The following is a 17711-nucleotide window of genomic DNA, read 5'->3' on the forward strand; positions in this document are numbered from 1 at the left end:
ATCAATCGATAAGGATCAATTATTATCGAGGCGGGAGGAAAGGCAGATGAGATAATAGCTGGAAGGCATGCAATCTGAAATAAATGGAACGTGTATGATAGTATATCTACAGTGCTAACAAAGCTCTGAAGCTATCATTAAAGCACTAAACACAGTGTGCTAAAGAAACTCGATCAATTAGCTGTTAAAAAAACAACACTTGTACATTTGCACACTTTAACTTTTCGTACAGTTTCTCCTTTTTGTCCTCTGAGCCCAGGTGGTCCTACGGCGCCCTTAGTTCCAGTGTCACCCTGAAAACGTATGTTCATACAATAAAAAAGCAGAAAACAACCTGGAACATAATGAAATTGTGTCACACACAAACTAGTACTTAAAAGCAATGGCAGATGACCTTATCACCCTTAGGACCTGCAACACCAGGTGGGCCGATCCCTCCCTGTGAGAAATAAAAATATGTTTGTCTTTCGAAAGCTATTAAATTAAGGACTCCCACTCATCCATGGAAATAATAGGCAGGGATTAGGTCTGGTGAGGTCAGGTGGTTTTACCTTCTCTCCTGCAGGACAGGAGCAGTTCACTTGAGGCCCTCGGTGCTGCTCCACAGCAGTGGGTGTTGGAGTTGGAATCTCCACAGGGGGGGCCTCTGTAACGACTTTCTTTGGGCACTGAAAAGAGAATATGAAAAGCCAACCGTGATCATCTGATATTTAAAAGAAAGCTAGTGAGAATGAGGTGGAAAGAGGAAATGATGAACATTAAGCCACTTGACAAAAAATGTATTTTATTCTCGTAGTCCTTGCTGTCATTTTTCCCTTTCTAATAAGTTCACTACCAATCTCATGTCTGTGTATTAAATATGGAGATAGGAAAAATCATATATACAGGGCAGTAGTGCCAGGCGATTATAAACCTGGACATCAGGGAGGAACCATATAGATTAATTGCAGAACTAGATGCTGGACCCAAAGATGGCAGCTATTGAGACAAATGAGAATTACCTGCAAAAAACATGCCTATGTTCTGGGTTAACTTCCCGTCTATGTGGCCAACTGATTATGTGCAGTAGGGTTTTCCTGCTAACCCCCATCCACAATGGATAAAAAAAAAAAGAAACATAAATGACCCTGTTTGCAAATTGACGTGTCCTATTGACACTTTTTCAAACATCTCTTTTATATCGGCACTCGATAGGGAAATGCTTTTTGGGCCGCAGGGAAATTTTTGGCTGCAATAACGCAAGTGGCCGCAGGGCAAAACTAGAAGCAAGGCTGAGTGGCGCCATTGTATCCAGGTCTGAATAATAGGCTACATGCTGGGAGGGAAACATTAAGACTGGCTCCAATTTCCAAAAATACACAAACAACCCATTAAAGCTAACTAATTAACATGTTTTATCATTTCAATCAATAGGAAAAAACAAAAACATAAAAAATGGTTTTGAATTACATGCTTTAAATATATTCTTGCTAACAATGGCAGGCGCAGTGTTGTCTTTACCGCAAGGTTGCTAGCCAGCCAACAAAGATGAGGCATAATTTTCAAAATGTTAAACTACACCTTCACATTTAAGAACTGGCTGGCTCAACCAGATATAAATGGTATATTTATGTGCTTTTTTGACTGTGAACTAAACTTTGTCACTAATACAGCTGATTACTTTTGTTTTTGTAGTTCAGCTGCCTAGCTAGCAGCTGACTGCCATTGCTTTGAGCACATCTGTAAGCCTGTAATGATATTAAGTGGCTTCCTCCAAATTTAGCTAGGCGGCATGTAAGCTGTAACACATACAAATACTGAATGTTCATGTTAACCTTGTTGTGTGTTTTCAAGCTAAAAATCCAAGTGTTTTTAATTAGAGACTAGCTCGGGATAAAGACAAGAAAGCTTAAAGTAGCCTGCAATTGGACACAAATCTACATGATCTGCCTATAACTATTAATTTTAACAGAGCCCATCTTTTTCATGCATTCCCACTTTTGCAATTTACATAAAAGCACCATATTTGGAGACAACCAAATCTTTAATAATCTTGATGATTTTTGACACTGCCTAAAATACTCACAGGTCCATTGGGAAGATCACAGCACGTTTCCAGCTCTGCATGCTTGGAATCACAGTAAATCATCATCCTCTGGAGGTCAAACTGCATGAAAACAGACAAACAATTGATGAACAGATGAACCTCGAGAAAATAACCTTGCATTAAATAGAATATAATATCTCTGGAGTGCTGCATTTCACTACATGAGGATATCGGACTTTTGCACATATAAGTGAAGACTCACATCAATCGGCACACTGTCATACAGCCTCTTGCCAATCACTGTTTTCCCCTGGATATCAATATCCTCCCTGTCTTCAATGGGCAGGGTCTGGATGTGTTTGCAGTCCAGGTAAAGAGACACAGACTTGGCCTCCACGCTAAGGGCAATCTTGTGCCAACTGCGGTCAAACAGGTTGTCAACGTCAGGGTTTTTGAACACAGCTCTGACGGCATCCTTTGTCAGCCCGACAGCGTTGTACTCCACCGCCTTGTTCTCACCATCCAGGCGGATGGACACCTGACAAGTCAGAGGCAAGAGAACGTCAACAATAGAAGCTGAGAGATACAGGCGATCTAGCTCAAGCCAAAATATAGACATGTACAGAGAACACCTTTTTCCCCTGAGGCCAGTTTCGATAGTAAACATAAAACAGACTCCAAGTTAAACCAGCTTTAAAAGGTAGAAATATAGCAGTACATATGGTATTACTGTTTGATATTCTATTCGAAAATTATGATCAGGAGTCTGGATTTAATTTTGTCTGTCCTGGCAGAGGTAAATACACTTTTTCCAAGCTTTATGCCCAGTAATTTAAAAAGGATATGAATAGAAACCTGAGCCTATTCTAAGTGAACCGTGTAATTGGCTAAATCCAGACACATAATAGTCACATTTATTACTATTTACATTTGGCTGACTCACCTGTGGGATTCCATATTTGTCATAAACCTGCCAAAGGTACCAATCTTCACGTTTTGAGGTTTTCCTGAATTTGAATGTTGTCACAAAGGCGTACTCATCTGGCAACCCTTGAGGAAACACATCTCTGCAGAATAAAAGCACAGTGTTTGTTTGTTTTACTCTACACATTGTGTGAATGTACAAACCTCAAATCAAACAGTGTCTATGATTTACCTAGTAACCACTTTGCTTGTATATACTATTTTTTTTTCTGCTTCCTAAGCAGAAAGACTTTCTATTGTTTTGATAACAATATACAATATATATTATATTGACATTTAACATTGACATATCATACAGTTTGACATTGTAGAGGTGAAGTCACCCCCCAACCAGTGTGCATGGCACCCAATTTCAAAAAAGATTTGTACAGTCGTCAATGGGGAGAGACATATTTTTAAACTTGAATGATAAATATAACGTTTATTAATTTAAAAGATCATTTTGCCAGTCAAGAAAGTTGCATTTTGTCATACAATAGTAAAATTCCAATATGTGGCTGTCACCTTAAACAGAATCACATGATGCTTGGATTGTAGTCTTTCTAATTACATACTCTCAGAGTTTAATGACAAATTGCTCAATTTCTATCTATTTCTTACATTCTGTGGTGAATTATATTGCTATTATGCTGTTAAAGTATTTGATTAGGAAAAGTACATGAACATTTTCAGTGCCCATACTCCAACCAACCAGAGCCTTTCCTTTTCACACTTTAGTTGTTGTACAGATTAAGTAAACAAAGATCTAACATGTTAGCTAGTAAACTTTGAGATGTTTGTAGGAGGAAATGTAGCCTACCTCTGGACAACGCCAAGCAAGCAGTCTCTCCTTGTTTTCAGTCTTTGTGCTAGTCTAACAACCATTTTTGGTAAGTGGATGACTGAAAATTGGTCAGTTTTTTAAAGGGCCCTGTGTCAAAATCTAGTTCAGTCTCCATTATTGTTTTCAGCAATGCTGTGCTTGTCTGATACATACTCCTAAATAAAGTTATTTTGTGTATGATTACACACAACTAATTATATATATTAAAACTATTGGACAACTTAATATTGTTACTCATTGAATGCATGTACTACATCTGCCCAAGGGCAAATAATAGTCTTGTGTGTGTTTCTTACTGTAACCACAACTTTAGGTCACATCTTTACAAATATTTAGAATAAGATGTATTGCTGTCTAACTGGATTGTCACTTACTCTGTTTGCTGTACAATGGGCATGGTTCCAAGGCGAACATAAGAACTTTGGCCATCATCATCTCTGGTTCCCAGAACATCTCTCACATTGAAGTACTTCATTAGGTCGAACCCTGCAGCGACACAGTAAAGAGCCTGGTTGGACTCAAGACAGTCTCTCACACACATAAATAAGCACACAGGGCTCTTGAGTTGTGAGGTTGAGTTATGGTTTTGTCAGATTTCTCAGGGTATGCTGGGGTTTAATTGGGTCAGTCCCACCACACCCTGCAGCCTCTGTGTTTGTGGCTTTTCAGAGGAGGATTAAAATAACAGTATTACTGAATAACTGGAAAAAAGGGCTATCTGTTGGTCCTTTAACGTTTGTCAGATTTGCCACCAGAGGAAAAAACTAGCTGGCATCCCTGGTAAGGTCCTCATGTGAGTCTGAGAGTGTGTGCACGTGTGTGCACGTTGCTCTGCAGTGTGTGATTTGAAGTGGTGTGACCACAGACCATATTTAGGTGGTTTAGAAAGGACACTCCCTTGTACAACAAACAAGTGCTGTAGCTATGGCAATGCCAGCAGCAAGATGAGAGCCTGAACAGCACTAATGCTGCCAGTTTGTCCAGCAGATCTCGCTGAAAGCTGGTGGTCATGTTTGTGGATTGAGCCCTTCTTGGATGCAGACTGTGCCATTAGTGGGCCAACTGGATGAGGACTGCCTCAACAAATTCCTGCATGGCCCCAGTAATGCAGCAAAATCTATGAGACGTAAAGTTTCCGGTGGGAATATTAACAGCAGCGCACTAATCTTCCAAAGAGGAAGCTGGGACATTAACGTGGTAATGTGAGAGTCTGGCATAAGCTTAGTGGATGTTATTAGAAATAGCCTGGAAACAGGTGGTTAGACACACAGGCTGCCCCTGTGCCATTAGCAACAGAGTAAAAAAATACCAGCAGAGAAAGAGCCATCACAACAGACTGAATAACTGAGGGGACCAGACGACCGCCATGCTACTCTGTCTGTCAGTGAACGCCAGCAAGTGTCTCAGATGCACTGTTAGTGGTGACAGATTACTGTGCTCTCAGATTACTCTTTACACTCCCCGCAGAGTGAAGAAGGATGTTTGTCATTCACTTCCATTCATTTTGGATGCTATTTGTTCACTTGCCTCTTTAACTATCACCTCTTCTGCTATATTAATAGAGCGCTGCCTCTGTAAATATAAACATGATGACCAGTTTGCTTTGATTCCTAATTTTTTGTTGTTTTTGCGGTTTTCTAACAGCTGATGTGCTCGATCTCTATAGACAAAGATTACGCAGATCGTCCGCATAGCTTCTGTATTGTGGGGCCCACAGAGCATGCGTGCAAGAGACTACCATCTGCTAAGCGGCTAACTTCTAAACGGGGATAATATCATTTGATCATGTGGCTCTTCTGGACTTTCCAAATGTTGGCGGATCAGATGGTTAAAATTATGATGGTCAGACGCTTCAAAGCCCGGCGCTCTTCCTGGGGGCTTGAGTCCACCATGTAGCACAACCATGTTTAGCCCAGAGCAGACAAACCAAACACTGGCTGTAGTGGATGACTTGACTTTTTATCATCTTTAGCACCATTGTAGTTTCTTCCATTTGCTTGGAAGCGGAGATGGAGGGGACGGGTATTCAGATGGTTTTATTCTGCAACCTCGACTGCTAGATGCCAGTAAATCCTACACACTGTACTTTTCATTAACAGTGCAGTTACTTATATTAGATTTTATTCTTCATATCTGGTAACAACGGTATAGCTTTTACACTGTAGCATAACCACATGATGGCATTGTGGCAAGTCATCAGGCTAAGCACAGCGACTATGGTTTGAATCAGGATAACTGATTGTGATGAAGCAGTCTGACCCATTATTGTAGCTGTGTTCTCTAATGGTACCCGTCTTCAAGTTTCCTCATTTTTAATACCAAAAACAGAGTCATACCCGCGTTTCAATACATGCAGCTAATTGAAAAAAGGCTATCGAATTCTGCTGATAGCAGTCTCATGTGAAAGGATGTGGCTTATTTTGAATCAGAGCAGAAGTCCAACTTTTTAGCAAGACAAAATCAAGTTACTGATGTTTTCTGGTGCTCAGCTCGATCCTTTAAGCATCGGCGATGTGAAAGGGATGTTTTGCTGCTTATCGATCTTGTTGAAGGGTTTCTCGAGGAAGCCGTGCAGCTGCAAGTCTTGCTGGCCTTGATCCCCTCTGTCACCGCGCCGTTTCTTTGGCTGTTTGCGGGCCATCTCAGCACAGAGCTGTAATTTGGACTGGCAGTAGATAGCGTATAATCAACCCAAAAAGTTATTTTGGACAGCCAAAAGCGGCCAATGGGTGATCTGCGGGAAAGCCAGATGAGTTCACTGACTGGGAAAAGCAAACGCATCCACACAGCATTCTTTTGATCAGAGCAGATGGCAACATTTGTGCAGTAGATAGTGAGCACAGAGCCGCAAAGACACTCAGCAGACTCCTGTGTGTGCTTCGCTACCCCGAGGGGTCAGACTAGATAAATACAAGTCTCAAACCACAGCTCTCTTGGCTGTCAAATCATAATCAGTGGCAAATAGTCTTGACATTTCTCACGGAGCATTACATTACTGTACCAGCGTAGAGAGCATTTATTGTGCAATTATAAGTGGGAGTGTACAGGAGCTGTAGTGACGATAAATACTGTTTATCTTGTTCTTCTCTGTATGTCTGCTCAGCCACAATCTCAAAAAATAGGGTACTTCACCCAAGTAAGTTTGATAATGTATGTCTTCGAGCAAGGCCACAGTTATCGACTTACTGCATTTTGGAAAACCCCGGACATCTTTGTCATGTCAGGGAGCTTCAGACCTCAGACCACTGTTTGATAACATTTTGCCCCAAGCGGGACCCGGTGCACGTCTGGGCTCTGAGGTCTGGTAATGACACAACTGTCTGTGCTACACTGTAGGTAGAGAAAGACAATAATCCTCCTTAACCTTTTTCTCACTTTCTGTAAAATGAAAACTACATTTTTCAGGCGACCTGCTGTACCTGCTTTGTATTCCCGATGCTCCTTTGAATGTACTGTGGGAGCTGGTAAGGATATAAAAATCTTTTTCCAAATTACAAATCTTAGACTTTGACAGTAACTGAGGATTTAGAATGATAAATATGACTGGTAGCTCTTAGCGGGGACCATTTGATTTGTGGTGCTCTTAGCTAAATGTAAAAGAAATTTAAATCAGAGTAGTGTCGTATATTCTAGGTGTAAGAGATTCTTATATGATTTTTTTGGGCTTTTGCAACTTTTGAAAGATTTTGGAACTGACATTAAAAGATAAGCAAAACACAGCCCAAAAGGATTTATTCAAATTAGAGTGCTTACAGCACATCTGACAAAGTGGTACATCTGCTTAAGAAAACATCAGTGGTTTCAGTGATTTATCTGAAGGTCGGTCTGATTCCTCTGCATTTTAGAGGAAAAGCATAACCACATAATTAGCAATGCCCACTGGAGAAGATCTGATGGTATGCCTCACCAGTTAGATGGGATGCTGTCGGCTATGATCAGACGCACACACAGTATACATTTCCAGATTATCCTTGATTGGCTGTTCCTTAACTCTGGCAAAAAACATGTAAACTTTATCTGTCAACTTGTCATGTTTAACTCAAAGGTTTCCCTTCTTAACAGTGTGAAGAAACACTTACTTGGATAAAAGTAAATGTATTTTATTGTATAATTTAGTTGAACTTTTTACTTGAGTATTACCTTTTTATGCTCCACAATTCTGAATACCTCTCTTGGAGATATAGTACCTTTTACCTCAAACCGCATCCAACACTACATTACAATGGACGTATAACAAACAAATCTTCGACAAGACCATGTTGTGAAGGATTCAATGCATTGTGTTAAAATAGAATTGATTAATAGAACTGATTCTACTTCTGAGAAGGACTAATTCTTTTTAATGTTTACATTATGGTAGGGCTACTTTGCTAAGATAGAAAAGAGAAATACTTCTTCCACCATGGCTTGGCTTCAGGAAAAGTAAAAAGCATTTAATAGCTGTGTAACTTATAAGTAACCCCTGAAATAAGCATTATTACTGGATTTGAAATAAGGCTCGAGAATGCTTTAGATATCAAATATAAGCCTGTCATTGTCATGTGGTTCAAGTTGTACCCTGCCTCTCATCCAGTGCATGCTGGGATAGCATTATCCCAAATTTCTATTTGAAAAGAACTGCTCATTGGAATGCCTTCCATCATGAAAACTGTGATGATTCTTGAAGGATTTCACTGCTCTGGGTTTCGGTGAATTTTAGTGACCCATGAAGGCTGAAATGCTGTTTATAGAGGATTTTACAGCCCGACAAGAATGAAATTCACAAGGAACACAGACTACTTTGACTTTTAGAAAAAAAAATAACTGGATATTGTCACAAAAGAGTCCCTCAACAAAATGTCAGTAATTTACTATCAAAAACTCCTATCTGTCCACATCTTGTTTTAGCACATGTTGGTGTCAGTGTGCCAGCCAAATGTGGTAAGAGTCAAACTTTCTAAAACACAACATTCAGCGGTCTGACAACTCTCTTTCCATGAAGTCCAAACAGTCATGCCTGGGCATCTGTTTTTTCTCTTAGCGTGATGGATGTGGGTGGGAGACAGACAGGAACTCGGATCCCCCCAAAGACACTCTTGTAACAACATCCGACCCTTTCTGGATAAATGCTATCCTAGAGTTCTTAGAAATCTTCACGGAATATATGTAATAAAATAATTCAATGATGGAGAACTAGCAATGTGCTTTACTTGGTAGATGACAAGTTCAACAGCTGAACTTGAAAACCACTGGCAACTCATCAGTGGCCCTAATCCTCCAACTCTGACGCTCTACCTACCCCTGTAGCGTCTGTTTTTCATGTCGAGGGCTTGTTATACCCAATATCGAAGGAATCATTCAATGTGATACATGAAAACATAGCAAATTGTCAATAACATAATAACTTGATGGATAAAAAAAATGTAGAGACTGATATTGTTATTACATTATTGTAATGTAAGACATGTTATGTGGATCATTATTTCACCAAAACTGATGGTGTTTTCATTTTAACTGATATGTAATCAGGTTAAAGATAATGCTGAGCGTGCGAATACTGTATACAAAATGTATAATACTGTAAGTGATATGTTTGTATCTGAACACCCATTTGACACTGTTTGTATATGTTTCATCTATCTTTGCATTTGTACAGGCATGTCCTGATGCTGTGTCTGTTGATGTCAAAAAGCTACATGTGGGAATGTAGGAAATGCTTTCAAAAGTAAAGAGCTGACTTTGTGGTTGAAAAGTGTCGCCAGCGCTGCGTGTCGCCCGTGAGAGAAAGCAACACTTTGCACATACCTGGAACTTTTTCAAGACCATAACTGGTGCTGTTAGGCTTAAAACGATCAGGCTGGACCGTCATGTCTGGACACAGAACATCTGGGGAGAGAGGACAATAGCTCAGTGAGACACGCTGTAAATCAGGATGTGATGATCTTTTGGGAACAAAGGGTAGGCAAAGAGAACTGTTGAAACACTTTTTTGATTGGTAACTTTGTATGTGACTGTTCTAATCAGGGTATTGCTGTGAGGGGTGATGAAATATTATGAGGGGTCAGAGGAAAAAGGTGCGAAGGTGTGCAGCCTCGGACTGACATGTGATCTGCCCTCCATCGCTGCTGTCTGATGTCTGAGGAGCGTGGGTGGAGGATGGCTCTCGGAACAGGAGTTATATCCAGAGGCCCGAGAAGCAGTAACAGTTTTATATTTCAACACACACATATTTCAGTGATGGTGTTGACAGTGAGAAAGCAACAGTGTCAGGTTGGCTTTTTATTGGCAGGAGGGATATTTTCTATTTGTATCAACACGCCAGCATCACTACTAAAGACCACATATCCTGTTTAGTTTAATAGATGTAAATATTGGCTTAGTGATGAAAGTGACATTTTTAAAGGGTCAGTGCACCTAAATTACCAAAGACAACAAACATGTTTTGTCACTTGGAAGTGGGGAGCTTTGATTATGGTTGTCATTTAAAAAATGTAAAGTCTTCTCTTCTCGTCTCAGACAGCACTATCAACTGTTTTTATCGGAGATGCATTTTGCCTAAGAAATAATTCACCAGCAGGGAAAGACTTTGTAGCTTCATGGGGCCTTTTCTGAAAAGACGTCAAAAAACTATGTTCGCACCATGTCTGTAGGGATGGCAGTATCAATGCTGGATTCTTTGGTGCACACTGAAATATCAACATCAACTATTGGACAGATTGCCTTGAAATCTGGTCCAGAGATCTTGCTGAGGATGAATTTTAACTTTTCATGTTGTACCATAATTTAGTCAAATTTTCATTTTGTCCAGTACTTTGGTTTATGACCAAATACCTGCGAAACTATGACTGATGATAATGCTTTTTACCAACCGCTAGCATGCTAACACCTAGATTAAGATGGTGAAAAGGTTAAAAGATTTACATTTCGAAAGTCTTAGGTGCTTAGCCCGTTAAAAACACTCAATCCCATGAGTGTATTGCAGACCTGGTTACAAGGATGTAGCTCAGTCTGGCCACTTTTGGTATTGCAGCAAAAATTCCCCTGTGCCCGGCAAATCGTTCTCCCAAGAGGTCACCATTATAAAAGAGACATCTGTAAAACTGTTTACAGTACACCTCAAAATGCAAACAAAGTCAATTATGACCCTCTCTATATCATGCATTTTAGATCTATGTTGGTTTTATATTTGTAAAGGTTTCATTAAACCAAGAAAAGCTGTTTAAAACAAAATGACCCCTTCATAATAAGTCTTTTGGCAGAGCAGGAACTCAAAGGCGGGGCTAGAAGGACAAACTCTATTAAGCATGTTCAGTGGGACATTTAACCAGGATGTAAAGCAAGAAGCTAGATAACTTTATTGCCTAATGTGTAAAGTAAGCGATTCACATTGGACTGTATGGGCGGGCGCCATCTTTGCATTCCCTATCTAGTTCTTCAATACGAATCTATGCTAAATCCCAGCAAAACAAAACATACCAGAGCTGCTTACTTGTTTAAGTTTGTAACTTTAACCAGGTTACAGTTGCGGTAACTTCTGACAAACTTGAAGGTTGCTAGCACAGAAGTTGTTTCCTTTAGCAATTTTGAAAGCAGAAGCACACGGATAGTGGAAGAGATGAGAATGCTGCCTGAAATAGTCGCCCAGTGGCAGGGGTTATACCAACAGTCTACATCCAGTGAACCAGGATCTTAGCATTCAGCTTAATGCATTTCTGTGCCTCACAGACCAGCTACTGTAGCATAGATTTAGACTCCCTTTTATGTAACAATTCACTCAAATATAAATTAGGCAAAACAGCAGGACCACAACAGAAAAGAATGACCCATCCCCTCTCACTAATGCCACAGATTGGTGTACAAATTGAATCTTACTTTTATCAAGACAAATCAGGACTCATCAGCGTTTGACGATGATGGTCTTAGATCTCTTTCCCTGCATTCATTTCACAACTGACTAGATGAACACAAATAAAACCTTCTCATCCATCCCACAGGGTGAGACACATGTCCACACTGTTGATTAAGTGTGACAGCCAATGCAGGGTCTTTTCATCAGTTTGCAATCAATCAGTTCAGAGGGACTTCTCATTAAATCTATTAAAACTAAAATAGCCCAACAATTTGTCTGTATTCCGACTGTCAGTCTCAAATACTATCAGTGGCTGAGAATGTCACTGTGAGACACTCCAGCTCCCCCCATAGATCAAGTATCTGCCAAGCATCTACTATGAAACCCTGCAATTTTCTTAAATCACCACTATAAAAATCAACATGTCATAGTGGCTTTTAACCTGAGGACAGCTCTGTTGACATGGCTTGTTTCTTTGTTCCATGCAAAGCCCAAAGCAGGTCTAATAGGAAAATCCAAGCAGCTAATTTAGCTGTCAGCATTTGCGTACTTTTTTAGTGATCCTACAAGTGGTGTTATCTCCATTTCTCATGCTTTATTTTTAATTTCAGCTATATAGTTAGTCCTCGCTTTTGTTTGTTTTGCACTCAAATTAAAGGATTCTATTTTTCATTCTTAAAGTCTTTAATGTTATAATTGAAGATCTCACAAGTTCTATATTGTTTATAAAGCCAGCGAGTCTACCAAAAATTACCATTCTGTGAATGAATGGGAGTGTGTCACTCTTCTTTACAGATGGTGTTGTTGCACAGCCCTGAGACTTAGCATGCTAGATAGCTGAGCTACTCCCTGCACTTGTGGGCCCTAAAGCTATAATTTAGGGATCTGGCTGTGAGTTAAAATGGAAGCAATGTAAAAACCTGCCTGTGGAAATGAATGTCTCAGACAGGTTCACAGTATCAGCAGAAGCTTGAACATTGCACACCTAACAGCCGCCATTTGTTCAGAGACTGATACATTTTTAATTCTTACTATTACCAGTGTTACCTGTCAGCATTATGGCTGCTAAATTTTTTAAATACCCTGCAGGTGTTAAACAAGAGCTCTGATATTAGAGTTGTCCCATCACTAGGCCAAGTTAGTCCAAGTATGTATCTTACAGGCCAGTTAGGCCACACATGGTCTATTGAATCAGTGCAGCCTGTAATAAGTAGTGTCCTTTTTTAAACCTATAGATTAAGAGGTGAAAGCATTGAACATGGACACTGGAGCGGCTGCAAAGGATCCACTTGAAACATTAGAGCTATAATTTTCTGGGTGAAAATAACTTGCATTGCTCAGTGAGCCAGTCTTGCTGACCACTGATATACTTAGAGAGTCACTCGTGGCGACTTTAGAGATTAGAGAAAAGAAAACACTGGAACTGTCTTTCTGTGTAAATTTAGCGTTTGGTCAGTTCTACATAGCTCATTGTGCTCTGAACTTGCATGTACACCATGTTATAGAATAATATAACCTAAATCATTGGTCGGCAGACTGAAAGTCTACAGAGTCAAGGAGCAAGGTCAAAGGTCAGTGGCTTTAAAATGACTCTCCATGTAGCCCTTGCACCAGTATCGCTCTGCAAGATGATACGCCCTTAGTTTTAGAGTCTGGATCAACACTTTCTTTCTTCTGAGGAGTCTCTTCTTTTGCCTCGTCAATCTTGACAATTTAGAGCCAGAGTTAAGAGTTCATCTTTGCTCATCTGTGCGCTTAAACCATGTAATCATGTCATTTCCACTTTTGTATTTACTGTTTGCGGCTAAGACTTATGGCATCCTTTTCTTTCCTGTCTGGCTAATTTTAGGCAGGAATTTCAAGCGTTGGAGTGCAAAGCATCCATCTCCTCCGTGAAAACACTCACTCACAGACACTTCTTCGCTTCTCTGCACAGCTACTGGACAACATAAAGCTATTACTCTATTTCTAAGCCTATTTTAGACGATTCGTTTGGCTATGTAAGCTACTTTCTAAGTGGCTGTGTTGAAAGATTTTCTCAGCACACTAGTGGAAAAACCATTGAGGTTAGCTTAAGACAGGCTTTCCAGTGCTAAACACCTCTGCACCAAAGCAGCAGTCAAAAAGGCAGCTGTAACGCCACAGAAATGTCTTGTTTAGAGAGTTGTCATTTACAAGCCAATTTTTGCAACAGCCCCCTCACACGGTCCATACTCTAGTCAAAAAACAAGTCAAAATGAAGCCATGATAACTCTGTATGCATGTGCTGCAGCTCTTTGTGGTTGGGGTGGGGTTTTGTGGTTTGGGGTCTTTCCTCCGCATGGTGCTTAAAGGTTAAAATAAGAGTCTAATTTGATTTTGTGCACGTTCAGGGTGAGGCAGCCTCTTCAAAGCCAGGCTTCAAACAGAAGGCATGCAGTGTGAGTGATGTGTTGGCCCCGAGCCTGGTGGCTGACTTACTTTCGCACAGCCTCCTCCTCAGCCTGCCCCTGATCTTGTCAATGGCATTAAAGTCTGTCACATGGAAGACGTGGGCATTCTTTGGCTCAGCGGCAATCTCTTCCAGCTCCACCTTCAGCGCCTCACCGATGCCCACAGCAAACATCCTGATGCCAGCTTTGGCAGCTGCCTTAGAAGGCTCCAGAACATAATCCTGGCTTCGGCCATCTGTGAGAAGGATGGCCACCCTTTGAATGCCTCTGGCGGCGGGCCTCACTCCATTCTGCTCTGTGAAGATGTTGGTGGTGGTGTAGCTGATAGCGTCCCCAGTCATTGTATTCCCCCCCAGGTAGCGAATGTTACGGGCAGCTCGCTTCACATCCTCCAGGGTCCTATGTCTGCCCAGGTTGAACTCAGTGGTGGGTCTGTCACTGTAGCGAACCACGGCTACTCTTGTCTTGTCTGGTGCCACATCAAAAGACTCTACAAGGTTGGCCACCCATTGCCTGATCTTCTCAAAATTCTCTTTTCCAACACTGGATGACGTATCCAGGATAAACGCCAAGTCATAATGGACATTTTTACATCCTGCCACAGATAAATACAGATGGATTTAGTGTGAATACAAGGTCTACCACTGGAGTTATAGGAAAATTCAATCTTAATGGTCTTACCTGCCCTCTGTGCTTCCACTCTCTCGCCAGAAAGAGTCAGGGCCAGGATGACCAAGACCAGGGTGATCCGAAATCCTACTCGTAATTCCATCTCGGCCTCAGTTTGGGTCTGTTTTGTTTAGCTTATTACCACCATCAAGCTGTCCAGTCTGTGGAAAGGTCAGTGGGAAACATCAACAAATCACGACTACATGGACTCTAGCAGTCAAAATAAGACAGTTCAGAATCTTAATCCAGTTTGCCAAGCTGTCCCTTGGCAAACAGGATTGTTGCAATAATTTCTCTCCAACAGTGAAACCAAAATGGATGAAGCATTTCCTGTCGCGCAGGGAGATTGCTGAAAAAAAAAAAGAAAAAAAGAAAACAGGCCTCCTACAGTGTCTTCTGCCCCATCTCTACATTGGCAAGGGACTGGCGGAAAGCTGATTTAGGACTGAATTAGGCACTTTGTATGTATGTAGAAACTTGGGCTCCAACAAAAAAAAAACAATCTCGATCTCACCCTGCCCATTGTGCAGTATTTCCATTTCCATTTCCATTGGCTCCTGTTTGAATTTTTTTCTGTCATGAAAGCTGGCAGGCAATATTCTCCATTCTCAAGATGTGATAATTGAAACCTAAGATTGAACTACACACCTCTCCCCAACAGCGAGTGAAAACTGGACTCACCAAAGAGTGTTGCAACTTGCTGCCAGAAAAGGTTTTTTTATCTTCTCCAACCACAGAACAATAAAAGAGCAATGTTGGGATGTGCTGTTTGCTGATGTTGCACAGGAAGATTTTCCCACATTGTTGTTTCAGTTGTAAATTTATGCTGGTATATCTAGTTGTCATTTTGAGCTCCGAAAGTAACATTTGTGCAGCACCAACATGCTTCGAGTACCGATCAGTCCGTAGCTGTTGGTTTCATTTATGAGACTGTTGTAACTGGATGGTCCTGACAGAAACCTGTCATATAAACACAAAACTATTCTTGCGCTTATTGTACACCAGTGGTTGTGTTACCTGCCATTAGGGCTCATGTGTGACTGACTGTAGCCATAACACGGACTCATCCTGACTGGGAGAATGTCTCATTGCGGGGGGTCACTGGGGGAGGCTGAGGAGAGTCTGAGTTATGCACATCTTGGAAAGCAATAAAATGAGTCCCCTGTGTTCTGAATACATCCTTTACCAGGATAAGTTAATCACCTTTCTGAGTTTTTTCCACTGAATTTCTCCGTAAATGCATTTGTGCTGTTGAGGTGAATGGCATCCTGTCAAGTGCTTAATGGAATATTTTTTTGGAAGAAAATGTTTTCTTTAATGTAACGCTGGAACCAGGAGTATTGTTAGCATAGCTTAGCACAAAGACTAGAAAACAGCTTGTAGCTGTATTAAAATGTAAAAAAAGATATGTTAGGCTCACTAGATGTTTGTCTATTATGTACAAAAAGTATAACAACGACAAATTAAAAGTTTTGGAGGGGTTATGTGCTGAACTATTTGTTGGCCAACAGCAGTGACTCCAAGCAGAGTTTGTGGTGCGTTAAATTTGAAGTTGGAATTTGGTATTCGTGGGGAACTAACAGGAAGTCAGCCAGCTAGTGCACATGCTCCTATGAACCCTCGGTCAAAGAGTACATTGTTAGCTTTAGACAGTTTTTTTTCAAGTAATAAATTAAAATAAATAAATAAATAAATATTGTGATAATCAGTGAGTATAAGCTGGTTTATGTAATGAAGCTCTAGACACAAATTAAAGTGTTGTCCATCCTTTCATCTGACTCTCAGCAAGAAAGAAAATCGAGATTATTATGATCATTATGAGCAGATTTTTTGTTGTTGTGGTATTATGTACAGGAAGCTGTAAACCACAGTACTTCCTGTTACAATGGAAAAAAATAGACACAAAAACGCAGCACAAGTGCCTGATTGGATGCACCTATGGTAAATAAAACATGAGAACGCTCCCTCCAGAGTGCCCTTCCAGTGGACAAAAAGAGATAAATTGCCCTTTAGGTTGGTGCCCTTTTTATTTTATACGCCCCTGCCCCTCATACATTCCAACTCCGCCACTGCTAACAGGTGTAGCAGAGCAAATTACTAGGGCCACTCCTTTGAGCATAAAATTAATTCTAAGTGGTGTGACAGGAAAAAAAATGTATATGAGCATGGGTTTGTATGATTTTTAAATAGAAAGTTATTTGAGCAGAAAATGATTCCGGCAAACAGAAATTTAAAAACAGCAACCCAATGACTGTGGCTTGACCTATATAGCCTGTGAAATAGAGAGTGCATTATTTATTGTGGGCGAAAGGAAAGTGTTCTCTGGCCTCTAGACACAATTTTTCTTATCTGATTCTCCATTAGGCTATTTCTGCTACTTGGTTTCACTTGTGCTATTAATGAGGCACGCTTGCTGAATCACTCTAATTGCCCCAATTAGTGTGCATTTAAAATCAGTGATATTCAGTCGGGCAGAGATTTCAGCAAAAAACAAACGATGAAAGCAGTTGAGCAAGATTTGGATTCATGCTCCTAATATCTTTTTTATCCCAACTTTGTATAAATCTTACATATTCTCATTTGTTCATCTCTGATTAAATTTTAATCCACTAAATGGCTCACTGGTAGATAGTTTTACGAGCAGTCACAGAATGGTTTGCAACATGGTTTGCTTCTATTAACATCTCAGCCTGAGGCCAGATTCCTTGCAAACTGCAGCTCTGTATCATCAGGCCTGTTTCCACTTCCTCTCCCAATGGTAAACCTGGGACTGCAATGTAGATGTCTATAACAGAAGCAGCACGTTATCATTCCCAAAATGTGAAAAGCAGAAACTGTTTTTTCTTTTTTTTCCAAGTGCAACCCAAGAAGAAAAGAAAAAAGAAGTCTGTCTGATAGGGGATGTGAACAGCATGTGAATACAAAAAAAGGACATCTTGCCAACAAGTC

The 17711-nt window shown here is 40.5% G+C and overlaps 1 protein-coding gene across 2 annotated transcripts in view; it reads right to left on the reverse strand.

Annotated features, from left to right (window-relative positions):
- col22a1 (collagen, type XXII, alpha 1) overlaps positions 1-17711 on the reverse strand; it is a 58281-nt gene that overhangs the window by 40195 nt on the left and 375 nt on the right. The window contains exons 3-12 of one of the 2 annotated variants that reach the window (XM_030412406.1): positions 14775-14923; positions 14122-14688; positions 9618-9698; positions 4208-4319; positions 2970-3093; positions 2289-2564; positions 2066-2146; positions 552-668; positions 395-439; positions 231-293 (exon numbers count right to left, since the gene is read on the reverse strand). In XM_030412406.1, coding sequence (XP_030268266.1) covers positions 231-293; positions 395-439; positions 552-668; positions 2066-2146; positions 2289-2564; positions 2970-3093; positions 4208-4319; positions 9618-9698; positions 14122-14688; positions 14775-14865 — 1557 coding nt within the window. In that variant the 5' untranslated portion in view covers positions 14866-14923. The remainder of the gene's footprint in view (positions 1-230; positions 294-394; positions 440-551; positions 669-2065; positions 2147-2288; positions 2565-2969; positions 3094-4207; positions 4320-9617; positions 9699-14121; positions 14689-14774; positions 14924-17711) is intronic. The other variant, XM_030412407.1, reaches the window with a different exon arrangement.

The sequence above is a fragment of the Sparus aurata genome, chromosome 3 (genome assembly GCF_900880675.1).
Source record: "Sparus aurata chromosome 3, fSpaAur1.1, whole genome shotgun sequence".
Classification (NCBI taxonomy): Eukaryota; Metazoa; Chordata; class Actinopteri; order Spariformes; family Sparidae; genus Sparus; species Sparus aurata.